This window comes from Oncorhynchus nerka, linkage group LG8, assembly GCF_034236695.1.
Source record: "Oncorhynchus nerka isolate Pitt River linkage group LG8, Oner_Uvic_2.0, whole genome shotgun sequence".
NCBI classification, from domain to species: domain Eukaryota; kingdom Metazoa; phylum Chordata; class Actinopteri; order Salmoniformes; family Salmonidae; genus Oncorhynchus; species Oncorhynchus nerka.
Window position 1 is genome coordinate 41,186,431 of NC_088403.1, and position 13,144 is coordinate 41,199,574.

General features: G+C 41.2%; 1 protein-coding gene across 9 annotated transcripts in view; it reads right to left on the reverse strand.

The window, feature by feature from the left end:
* si:ch211-200p22.4 (phosphatidylinositol-binding clathrin assembly protein) overlaps window positions 1-11,154 on the reverse strand; it is a 62,277-nt gene extending 51,123 nt beyond the window's left edge. For 5 of the 9 annotated variants that reach the window (XM_065021791.1, XM_065021797.1, XM_065021790.1 and 2 more), the window contains exon 1: window positions 9,863-11,153. In XM_065021791.1, coding sequence (XP_064877863.1) covers window positions 9,863-9,992 — 130 coding nt within the window. In that variant the 5' untranslated portion in view covers window positions 9,993-11,153. Of the gene's footprint in view, window positions 1-9,862 lie in introns of all 9 variants that reach the window. The other 4 variants (XM_065021796.1, XM_065021793.1, XM_065021792.1 and 1 more) reach the window with 2 other exon arrangements.
* Between the last annotated feature and the right edge of the window lie 1,990 nt (window positions 11,155-13,144).

The following is a 13,144-nucleotide window of genomic DNA, read 5'->3' on the forward strand; positions in this document are numbered from 1 at the left end:
ACTGTAATGTAAACTAGTCACCTCCGGAGGTCACGAGAAAGCCTTCCTCGAGTCCCCCCCCCCTCCGAGCAGGGCAGTGTAAACAGAAGTGTCTCATTGAGCCCAACACTCCTACAGTAAAACTAGCAGAGCAATGTTTTTGAAACAGCTAAAATGTAGACATTTCCTTATATTTCAGACTTGCTTTAAATGTTCACAGCCGATTACATTCTGAAATTATCATCGTATCTTTATGAAAAAAATATAACAGTCAGCTGTGCACTATGGCTGGCTGATGTCAACTCGCAGTGAATTACCCACGTTTTCTGTCCCAATTAGCTTTTACCACATGTAACGATTTGCATGATATTGATCAAATTGAAGCTTGGTTTGTTCCGATGTTGTAAGGTAGACCGACAACTAATATTCGTATGAGGGATAGCTAAATAATTAATTTGATAGGCTAAGGTGAGCTAGTAGTAAATGGCCTTTAGTGTACGGAAGAGAAAACGCACATGCTTGTGAATTGCTGCATTATTCAAGAGCGTAATGTGGTTTTGGGTTGCATTATTCAAGAATGTAATATAGTTCAAATGAAAAGTTGCTTGCATAGTTCAATCGGATTGTTGTACGCAGGCTTAGCCACTGGCTAACGTTACTGGGATATGTACGATACATTTTAAACCGCAGGGCAAGAAACTCCGTTGCCAAATACCCAAACTCTCGGCACATGAAAGTCCGTTGCTAATGTAAATTGAAAAGTTTATGTACATATATAAATAGATAGGGCGCCAAGGTGTCCCTGTTAGAACCCTCTTTAATCCGAATAAACCTACATACATCTGTCACGAGACACTAACAAATCATACCAGCTCAAGTTATAACCATGAAAATAAACAATCTAGGCCTACACAGCATCCTCTCTTGGCAGGGCTATGACAGTGAAGGAAATTTTGGGGTGGCTTATTGGCCAGCCAAATGACCACGGTCACTGTAATAACCAAAAAATATTGCTTGACAAATTGCCCTTGGCTAAGAAGCTATATGTTTATATTTGACCATTTTAATTGAAAACAAATCATAGTAAGGTATTTAGGGTGTGTTCGTCAATTCAATCTGGAGCGCCAGAGTGCCCTCAGACTGTCCTCTGGGCCTTTGTCAATTCAGATTGTTGCAGATTGTCAGTTCATAAATTTGGAGCATTCAGAGCGCACACTGGACACTCTGGTCGAGGAGTAGTGTTGATCGGATCATTCTGACCTCACAACGGCAGTCAAGCGCCCAAGCTAACTGGCTAATGTTGGCTAGTTAGTTCCAAACAAATTAGAGAACACCTCACTGACCATTTTACACACCCTAGTAGAGCTGGTTAGGCTGTTTTCATGTTATCCAGAGCATCGGTGACTAACTGTGATGCTGGCAACAATTATTTTTTGCCAACGTTTACCGAGCATTTGTAAATTCATCAGCTATTCTGTGCTCGCTCAGACTAGAGTGCCCTGAAATCGGAGTAGATGGCCAGAGTGAATTTACAAACTCACCCTTAAATTGTTAAACAGAAATTAATTGATATTGAGATGAAAACAGCTGCATTGGACCTTTAACATAATGTAGAAGGCTCATTCAAGTTACCATGAAAATTACTGCATTACAACAGGCAGCCATTGAGATTGTACCCGTAAGTTTACCAATCAAAGTGCCAGGGTTAGAGGTCCCCATGCACGTGCTATTCATTCTATTTCTAATGTGTGTTGCCGCTGCAGGGAGGGGGGTGTTGAATAGGCAACGGAAGACTCGTTCACCTTGCTTGTTTTAGCAAGGAGCAAAAAGGTAGGTTGTTATTAAAGGAATGTTCCACATATTGTATCCACGAGTCCACAGTAAGATGTTAGTGGCCCAACTTATCCCCATTGACAAATTAGAGCAAATAAGTGATAAAAACAGCCTTTTATCAAACCAGGAACTAATTTATTAAAAATGAGATTACAGCTTCCATGGCGCTTTTGTGTTTGGAAGCCAGATAAGGGGGAGGCGAGTCAAAGCTAGATGGGTGTGGCATCTCTGGTACATGTCATGTCATCCAAGTCTACCTACATGAACGGCTAGCTGATGTGCAAATCAAAAATATATAACCATTGAATAGCGACTCCACTGTCTCGATACTGACGTTATGCCCGTTTTATTGCCTTGCGGCGGGAATAACTACACTGTTTGTGTTCTGCCATATTCCCAGTCACCTCGTCATGGTTAAATGCAGTGATTCACGGTTTCAGTTTTGCGGGAATACTGCCATCTATCCACGCTTTGTGTTTAGGGTAGGTGTTACACTGGGAACAACATCTCCTATACACGTCCTGATAAACTCAGTCACCGTATCAGTATATTCGGCAATGTTATTCATAGAGGCTCCCCGGAACATATCTCAGTCCACGTGATCAAAAGAATCTTGAAGATGGATTTGGATTGGTCAGACCAGCATTGAATAGACCTTAGACCAGTTACTTCCTATTTGAGTTTCTGCCTATAGGAAGGGGGGAGCAAAATGGAATTGTAGTCTGATTTGCCGAAGGGGGAGGGCCCTGTCGTAGGCATTCCGGAAGAGAGAATAGCAGTGGTCGAGTGTTTTACCAGCACGAGTACTACAGTCAATGTGTTGGTAGAACTTCCGTAGCGTTTTCCTCAACAACAAAAATAAAAAATCCCCAGCGACAATAAATGCAGCCTCAGGATATGTGGTTTTACATAAAGTCCAGTGAAGTTCTTTGATTGCCGTCGTGGTATTGGCTTGAGGGGCAATAGATATGGAAATGATGACAGAAGATAATTCTCAAGGAAGGTAATGCGGTCAGCATGTGAAGGTGAAGTATTCTAAGTCGGGTGACCAAAAGGACTTGAGTTCCTGTAAGTTATCACAATCACACCACACCGTTAATCATGAAACATAGACCCCAGCCCTTCTTCCCAGAGAGATATTTAGTCCTGTCTGCGCGATGAACTGAGAGCCCAACTGGCTGTACAGAGTCAGACAGTATATCCCGAGAGCGCCATGTTTCCGTGAGACAGAGTACGTTACATTCCCTGATGACTGAACATTAGCGAGTAATATACTCATATTTACTTGGAAGCGGTTGGAAGTGTGCGCACCTCCTGAGTCAGAATAGAAGTCCACTTTGAATACCTCTTCTCCGCAGGTGGTGTTTTGAATTAGCCTCGAATCAGTTTTATCAAAAATACTGCAATGTTGCCTAGGAGCTAGAAGCACGGCTGCCCCATCTGTAGCCGACATTTTTCAGAGAACGTGTTTCCACATTGCTTCCAGATGCCGTTTGGAACTCAGTAGTGAGTGTTGCATCCAAGAACAGACCATTTTTAGGCGCTTCAGCAACCTGCGAGTCCTGTTCAGTGAGCTAGTGTGGCCTACAACTTCACAGCTGAGCCGTTGTTGCGCCTAGATGTTTCCACTCCACAATAAAAGCATTTAAGTTGACAGGGGCAGCTCTAGCAGGGCAGAAATTTGACCCAATGACTTGTTAGAAAGGTGGCAACCTATGACGGTGCCACGTTGAAAGTCACGGAGAGCTTCAGTAAGGCCATTCCACTGCCAATGTTTATTTATGGAGATTGCATGGCTGTGTGCTTGATTTTATATACCAGTCAGCAACGGGTATGGATGAATCCACTAATTTGAAGGGGTGGCCACACACTATATATAAAGTATTTGCCCATTGTAGAAGTACACAGTGACTTTTTGGACTAATGCCAAATCATTAAATAGATAGGTACTCAAAGTTGATCCATTTTGCATACCCCACCACACCATGAGACATCCATGTAGTTATCACTGAAAAATAAATGTATATCGTTTAGAAGCTTTCTGGAAAAACATTTAATAAAATTTCTTTAACCTTTATATCTAAAAACACTTAAAAAACTTTTGCATGTTGTAGCTTAGACCCTACTCAACAGTTTATTCGTGGTGTCTGCCATCAGTCTAGACAACATGCTCATGAAATCACCTAAAAGCCCATTTATGCTTGCTCCGGGGATGCTTTCCGGAGGCTCCATACGGAGGGTTTAACGCAATTGCAGAGTCACCGGAGGTTAAATCGAGCTCCGTACATCGCTGTGTGCTTCCCAAATTTTATAACAAAGCGAAGGGCTCCGTATAGCTCCGCATTTACATGCTTGGTTGACAGACGGTGGGGGTGGGAGGTCCTGTATCAACAAAAACTCACTTCCTTGACAACTGCGTTCCCAAAGTAAACAGGCTATTTTTCAGGACCAGAAAATAGAATATGCATATAATTGACCGCTTGGGATAGAAAACACTCAAGTTTACAAAACTGTAAAGATATTGTCTGTGAGTATAACAGAACTGATATTGCAGGCAAAAGAATGAGAAAAATCCAATCAGGAACACAGCGGTTTCTAAATAAGAGTCCCTTCCTATGCTTCCCTATTGAGCAGTGAATGGGATATCAACGACATTCCTTTTTCTATGGCTTCCTTGATGTATCTAGTATCACAAGACATAGTTTCAGGCTTTTATTTTGAAAAATGAGCCTGAGCGACAACATTGCGTCAGTGTCCACCTGATGGCTCTGTGTATTTCTCCCGCAAAAGACAGAGAGGTAGCCATTTTTCCACCCGGTCTTACTGAAAAAAGCTCTGTCCCGGTTTATATATTATTGAATAGATATTTGAAAAACACCTTGAGGATTGATTATAAACAACGTTTGCCATGTTTCTGTCGATATTATGGAACTAATTTGGAATATTTTTCGGCGTTGTCGTGACCTCAATTTCCGGTCGTTTTCTCAGCCAAACGTGGCTACAAAAATAATTTTTCTGGAAAAAAGGAACATTTGCTATCTAACTGGGAGTCTCGTGAGTGAAAACATCTGAAGCTCATCAAAGGTAAATGATTTAATTTGATTGCTTTTCTGATTTTCGTGACCAGATTGCCTGCTGCTAGCTAAGCATAATGCTATTCTAGGCTATCGATAAACTTACACAAATGCTTGTCTTGCTTTGGCTGTAAAGCATATTTTCAAAATCTGAGATGACAGGGTGATTAGGCTAAGCTGTGTTTGAATATATTTCACTTTTGATTTCATGAATAGGAATATTTTCTGGTAAGATTTTTTTGTCCGTTGCGTTATGCTACTTAGTGTCAGTTGATGACAATTCTCCCGGATCCGGGATGGCTAGTTACAAGAGGTTTTAATTAACTAGGCAAGTCAGTTAAGAAACACATTGTTATTTTCAATGACGGCCGAGGAACGGTGGGTTAACTGCCAGATTTTCACATTGTCAGCTCGGGGGATCCAATCTTGCAACCTTACAGGTAACTAGTCCAACGCATTAACGACCTGCCTCTCTCTCGTTGCACTCCACATGGAGACTGCCTGTTACGCAAATGCAGTAAGCCACGGTAAGTTGCTAGCTAGCATTAAACTTATCTTATAAAAAACAATCAATCACTAGTTAACTAGACATGGGCGGCAGGGTAGCCTAGTGGTTAGAGCGTTGGACTAGTAACCGAAAGGTTGCAAGTTCGAATCCCCGAGCTGACAAGGTACAAATCTGTCTTTCTGCCCCTGAACAGGCAGTTAAACCCACTGTTCTTAGGCCGTCATTGAAAATAAGAATTTGTTCTTAACCTGTTGCTTCTACTCGGGACGCTTGCGTCCCAACTAGAGCTCTGGAAATGCAAATGCACTACGCTAAATGCTAATAGTATTAGTTAAAACTCAAAAGTTCATTAAAATACACATGCAGGGTATCGAATTAAAGCTACACTCGTTGTGAATCCAGGCAACAAGTCAGATTTTTAAAATGCTTTTCGGCGAAAGCATGAGAAGCTATTATCTGATAGCATGCAACACCCCAAAAGACCCACAGGGGACGTAAACAAAATAATTAGCATTTCGGCGTTACACAAACCGCACAATAAAATAGAAAACATTCATTACCTTTCACCATCTTCTTTGTTGGCACTCCTAGATGTCCCATAAACACTATTTGGGTCTTTATTTCGATTAAATCGGTCCATATAAAGCCTAGATATCGTTATATGTAGACTGTGTGATAAACGAAAAAAACATTGTTTCAAAACGTAACGTCATTTTTTTAAATTCAAAAAGTCGACGATAAACTTTCACAAAACACTTCGAAATACGTTTGTAATGCAACTTTAGGTATTAGTAAACGTTAATAAGCGATAAAATGCATCAGGAGGCGATGTAAAGATCATTAGCTGTCCGTCTGGAAAAATGTCCGGCTAGAAACTCAACGAAAATATCCGGTCCTAGACCGGAGGAGATACGGTGTCCTGCATGTGTTTGACCAAGAAAAAACTCGAAGGGAAATGACAAGACTCTAGACACCGTGTGGAAGCTGTAGGTACTGCAACCTCAGTCAATTAAATTGTGGTTCACCTTTATCAATGGGTTCAAGTAGCGCATGGATATATTTTCCCATTTTCAGTGATCAGTTTTTCCTGTGCTTTTCGATGTAAATGCCGTTCTGGTAAAGCCACAGCAGTGATTTAACCAGTTTTTTAAACGTCTGAGTGTTTTCTATCCACACAGACTAAGCAAATGCATATACTATATTCCTGGCATGAGTAGCAGGGCGCTGAAATGTTGCGCGATTTTTAACAGAATGTTCAAAAAAGTAGAGGGTCGACTTAAGAGGTTAACTGACTTGCCTAGTAAAATAAAAGGTTAAAAAAAAAAGAAAAAAAAAGATTAAATGGTTGATGATATTACTAGATATTATCTAGAGTGTTGCATATAATTTGACTGAGCATTCAAGTATCTAAGTATCTGACTGAGCGGTGGTAGGCAGAAGCAGGCGCGAAAACATTCATTCAAACAGCACATTCATTCAAACAGCACTTACGTGCGTTTTGTCAGCAGCTCTTTGTTGTGCGTCAAGCATTGCGCTGTTTATAACTTCAAGCCTATCAACTCATAAGGTGAACGCACCAATTTGTAAGTCGCTCTGGATAAGAGCGTCTGCTAAATGACTTAAATGTAAATGTAAATGTAACTCCCGAGATGAGGCTGGTGTAACCGAAGTGAAATTGCTAGCTAGTTAGCGTGCGCTAATAGCGTTTCAAACGACACTCGCTCTGAGCCTTCTAGTAGTTGTTCCCCTTGCTCTGCATGGGTAACGCTGCTTCGAGGGTGGCTGTTGTCGTTGTGTTGCTGGTTCGAGCCCAGGGAGGAGCGAGGAGAGGGACAGAAGCTATACTGTTACACTGGCAATACTAAAGTGCCTATAAGAACATCTAATTGTCAAAGGTTAATGAAATACAAATGGTATAGAGGGAAATAGTCCTATAATAACTGAGCAAGGAACTGAAATGTTAGCTTTCTTACATAGCACATATTGCACCTTCACTTTCCTCTCCAACACTTTGTTTTTGCATTATTTAAACCAAATTGAACATGTTTCATTATTTACTTGAGGCTAAATAGATTTTATTGATGTATTATATTAAGTTAAAATGTGTTCATTCAGTATTGTTGTAATTGTCATTATTACAACAACAAAAACTAACAAAATAAATACATTTTTAATTATTATTATTATTTTATTTTTTTTTACCTTTATTTTACTAGGCAAGTCAGTTAAGAACAAATTCTTATTTTCAATGACGGCCTAGGAACAGTGGGTTAACTGCCTGTTCAAGGGCAGAACGACAGATTTTGTACCTTGTCAGCTCGGGGATTTGAACTTGCAACCTTTCGGTTACTAGTCCAATGCTCTAACCACTAGGCTACCCTGCCGCCCCAATTATTATTATTATTTTTTTTTTAAATTAAAATCGACTAATTAATTGGTATTGGCTTTTTTGGTCCTCCAATAAATCGGTATCGGCGTTGAGAAAACATAAATCGGTCGACCTCTATTCCGTACATCACATTTTCTTGTCCTTCTTGCTTGTAATCTGGCCATCCAGAATCACAACACACTGACTTCTGCCCCAAGGAAGCAAGCACATCGTTTTTGTGACATTGTCAGCTAACCCATCTATGTGATTATATACAAATTTAAGCAAGGTTTGAAATGATTATGTTTTAGTCAAAAATTCTGTCTTGGCTTCTTGCAGGTCAATTTGAAGTCTACAAAGTATTTCTAATTATGTTCCGGGCCCCCTGACTATCGACTTAAGAAAAAAAAGAAAAAAAGAATGCCCACAGCTTTATCTAGTTGATGATACCTGCTCTAAATATAAGTTATGAAGTCGCAACAAGGCCGACTTCAAATACCGATATCAGCGAATACAATGCTGCGCCTGGATTCATCAGCTCTGAATGGACAGCAGCCAAAGCTCATACGAAAACGGTATAGTCGGTGGAGCTCTGTGGTGCTGAATGGAAAGCGCCTCCGTCTGGTATTCTCTGTAGTCATCCCATGTTATTGTTTGAAAAAAATGTAACCGTTTGTTGAACAGTTAATATGAGGGTTGGTTAGACGGCAGGAAAACTGACCGGAATGTGCATCCTTAGTTCATAACATGATCTGGATAACGATTTTGAGGTAAAAAAAAAAATGGCCAGAACATTCCATATTACCGCAGAAATGAACTGAACAACACAAATGCCCGGCCATCCTGTCTTCAGCCAGCTGTGTTTACCACACACACCAACAACAAAAAAGTTTTGGGGTAATGAGGGTTATTTTATTTCCGTGACTGTCTTCATTCACAACTGTCAGTTAAACAGTTATATGGTAATTGTGCCAACCCTCTCTCTAGGAAATGGCTTCAAAACACAATTTATTATTAACAATGGCGTGCATTTCAGGTTAGGCTGATGATATGGCTTCTGCCTGCAACTGATAAGTGTGGGGACACCAGTTACGATACTACAGTTATGATAGAATGTAATATAGCCGAACTACAGCTTGCTAAACAATTTTGACAGCAAAGTGGAGACACCAGTTATTATACAACACCAGTCTAGCATTGTACTAAGCATTCAATAGCAGTCTAAAGTTTTTCTAAGCATTTTAACAGAGCGAGATCTGGTATTGCTATAGCAGAGTATTGTGGGGACACCAGTTACAACAACACTATAAAGCAATCCTTAGCATTCTAACAGCTGCAAAGAAGAAGTATCTTCGTCCTGTAACAACTATCCAGAGGCTTGACTCATTAACTATCTTTTTACACTTGAACTTCGCTTTCATTGATCCTGCTTCCTCAATGACCTTTAGTGTCTTCACATAGACAGTGGTGACATTACAGCACAAATAATGACCCAATAGCCTGGAACACGACTAGACCTCATGTTCAAATTAAACTTTATTGTTCCTGAAGGAAATTGGATTTGCAGAAAGCAAGGCAGATGAAACAAGAAACATATTCCATCATACGGCAGGTAGCCTAGCAGTTAAAGTTTTGGGCCGGTAACCGAAAGGTTGTTGGTTCAAATCCACTAACAGACTAGGTGAAAAATCTGTCCATGTGCACTTGAGTAAGGCATTAACCCTAACTGCTCCTGTAAGTCGCCCTAGATAAGACACACATTTTAAAATGTTATGACCAGGAAGGAATGGCAAAGACAACATGGGAGACCAGTACAAGCCACCACCACGCTAACAAAATTAATGACCAGTGTGTACTGTCCAGACATGGACAGTAGGGGATGCACCATAATCATCCGCAGAAATGCATTGCCAAATGTCAGTTAAGATAGTGTCTGCCTGTCTGCTTGCTACAGTGAATTATAGCAAGGGAAGCAGCTACACTATGATGGAATGCAACAATGTAGCGAGCTAGCTACATTATTGGCATGTCTGCTTCTGATCAAAGATCACACACAGAAACATACAGACAACACACACCACCCACCCACACGATACTCACAATCAAGGTGTTTCTTCTTGGGACCGCTGACTTCGTGCGTCGAGGCCTTGCACACGGCTTTGCTAATAGCCGACCCGGTCATGCTGTGCTGTGCCGCGGCGATCCGATCCGTTATAGACTGTCCTGACATTGTGTTTCAATGCTTCGCTACAAACCCCACAATAATTAGCTAGATGATCAACACACACACGGTCCAATGACTGGATATTAGCTGACGCACGTAACACCAGTGACGGCAAGTGTGTGACGGTTTCAGGCCACGTCAATCGGTTCCTTGACAACAACAAAAAAGTGTTATGACGTCTAGTCCATTGTCGTTGAAAAATGTATTTGTTGCAATATGTGTGTTAGCTAGCTAACGTTACCTAAGGTAGTTCAAATCCAGCGCACAATAATAATTTTAAACTAGCTTTATCTGCCCCGGTCCGCTTGAAATGGCAAATCAGTGAGCAGTTAAATAACTATATAATTAGCAAGGTATATATTCTGTATAATAAAACTAGCTAACAAATATGGGCTAGCTTGTGTTAACTTATATTTCCGTTGGAGCATTCGATACAGGAAAGAGTCCCACTGTGCAATTTGTAAACATTAATGTTTGCTCGATGGCTACAAATAAACATAACTAGCTTACGAGCAGCCTAGATGCCAACGTTCAATTAGCGAGACAAAGCACAGTCCACTGCCTGGCGAGCTACCTATGTGCCCGGAATTCAAATCAAAGTTCAGCTAAATTAGCTAGATAACTTAATAGCGGGATAGCTATCTAACGTTAGTTAACACCAAATCCTTCTTCCGAGTTCTTGACTTCAACTTCCACTAACGTTTTGTGTGTTTGGGCTACATTGAACAGAGCAGTCCCTTGGTTTCGAGCGACACATAACGAGGAAGGGGAACCAACATTAAACTGCCAAACTTGCCAATTTGTCTTGAGCTTCAGACTTGACGAGGACGAAACCAAGAGAGACAAAACAGAAGAGCGCTGGCTAGCCTTCCTACTAACACTACTGTTAAAAGCTAGCTATCTGACGGGTTCGGGGTTCTTTCTCAACTCGCCTCCTTCGAGTTTCGTGCCAGGAGTGAAACACTCCTTTATTTTACGTAATTAGTCTGATATATCCATAAAATTCGATCCAATTTCCTTTCAAACCCAAAATCTCAATAACGTTTACCGATGGGACTTCACAGCCAATTCACATCGTCTGCTTTTTCGTTATTCCAGTTATTTGATGTGTATAGTTGCTGTTGCTTGGCTTCTCTCTCCCTGCCTATGTCCGGCAGACAAAATGGCAGTTTAGGAATCAGCTGATCTGAGAAATAGTTGATTGGATGGGACTTTTAGAGTGGGCGAATTCATTTTGCTTGGCCCGGTGCCCCAGCTGCTGAGAGGCCTTTACACGTTCTAGAAGCCTAATTCCATTGGTCCTTGAAAGTGATCTCCAGATAACCGGGGCACCGGGCCATGCAAAACGAACTCACCAAATGTGTCTGAAATTTAAGGTGGAAATGTGGCGATAGTTGTGGAATGTCTGAGACAAATACAGAAATGACCTCGTTTTATTGAAAAAAATGTTTTGTGTTTTTACCAAATCAAAATCTGACTTTCATTCGAAGTAATATATGCGCTGTAAATATTATTTTTGCATAGTCATCTTTACAAATTTAAGGTCTAAATTATTTCTTGAGTGACTCTTGAGCTCTAAATTTGGCACATCCGATGCTTTAAAATCGTGAGAAACATTTTCATTTTTATCAGCCTGCCTGAAACGTGCCATCTGTAAAAGCATTCAGTTACCCAAAACCCTGACAAACTTTTACTGATGCACAATTGAGAGCATCCTGTTGGGCTGTATGACAACCTGGTTCGGGAACTGCTCCGCCCTCAAACGCGAAGGGGTGGTGCGGTATGCACAACGCATCACCGGGGACAAACTACCTGCCCTCCATGACACCTACAGCACAGTCACAGGAAGGCCGAAAAGATCATCAACCACCAGAGCCACTGCCTGTTCACCCCGTTATCATCCAGAAGGCGAGGTCAGTACATATGCATTAAAGCTGGGACCTAGAGACTGAAAAACTGTGTTTATCTCAAGGCCATCAGACTGTTAAATAGCCATCACTAGCTGGCTACCACCCGGTGACTCAACCCTGCACCTTAAAGGCTACTGTCCTTTATAAACTAAGCAAAAAAAGAAATGTCCCTCTCACTGTCAACTGCCGTTTATTTTCAGCAAACTTAATGTGTAAATATTTGTATGAACATGTGACCACCCTCCCACTTCTGTTTGCCAAATTCCTTCTCTTTGCTCTTGTTTTCCTTAATAGGATGTCGGTGGGCGGAGCCAGGAGGGTCGTCAGCGAAATGGGACACACCTGGGTTCGGGTGTGTCCCGGAACAAATACATATTTTCCCCGTTAATTGAGGAGACTCTCCATGCAGAGACACTGTTGGGTTTTGATTGTGGCCACCAGTTGCATTAAGTTCTGTAGTGCATCTCCTCCTCATGGACTGCACTACTGTAAAACACTACTGTGTTTTAGTCAATGCCACTCCTACATTGCTCATCCTAATATTTATATATTTCTTCCATTATTTAACTTTTAGATTTGTGTGTGTATTGTTGTGAATTGTTAGATATTACTGCACTGTTGGAGCTAGGAACACAAGCATTTCGCTACACCCGCAATATCATCTGCTAAAATGTGATTTGGCAACCAAATTATTCACCCCCTTGGCATTTTTCCTATTTTGTTGCCTTACAACCTGGAATTCTAATTGCTTTTTTGGGGGGCGGTTGTATCATTTGATTTACACAACATGCCTACCATGTATGCTTAGGGTTATTGTCCTGCTGGAAGGTGGACCTCTGTCCCAGTCTCAAATCTCTGGAAGACTGAAACAGGTTCCTTCAATAATTGCCCTTATTTAGTACCATCCATTATTCCTTCAATTCTGACTAGTTTCCCAGTCTCTGCCAATGAAAAACATGCTGCCACCACCATGCTTCACTGTGGGGATGATGTTCTCGGGGGAGATGGGGTGTTAGGTTTGCTCCAGACATAGTGTTTTCCTTGATGAGACTAAAATTAAGCTATTTGGCCATCTGACCAGTGTACCTTCTTCCATATGTTTAGGGAGTCTCCCACATGCCTTTTGGTGAACACCAAATGTGTTTGCTTATTTTTTTCTTTAAGCAATGTCTTTTCTCTGGCCACTCTTCCGTAAAGCCCAGCTCTGTGGAGTGTACAGCTTAAAGTGGTCCTATGGACAGATACTCC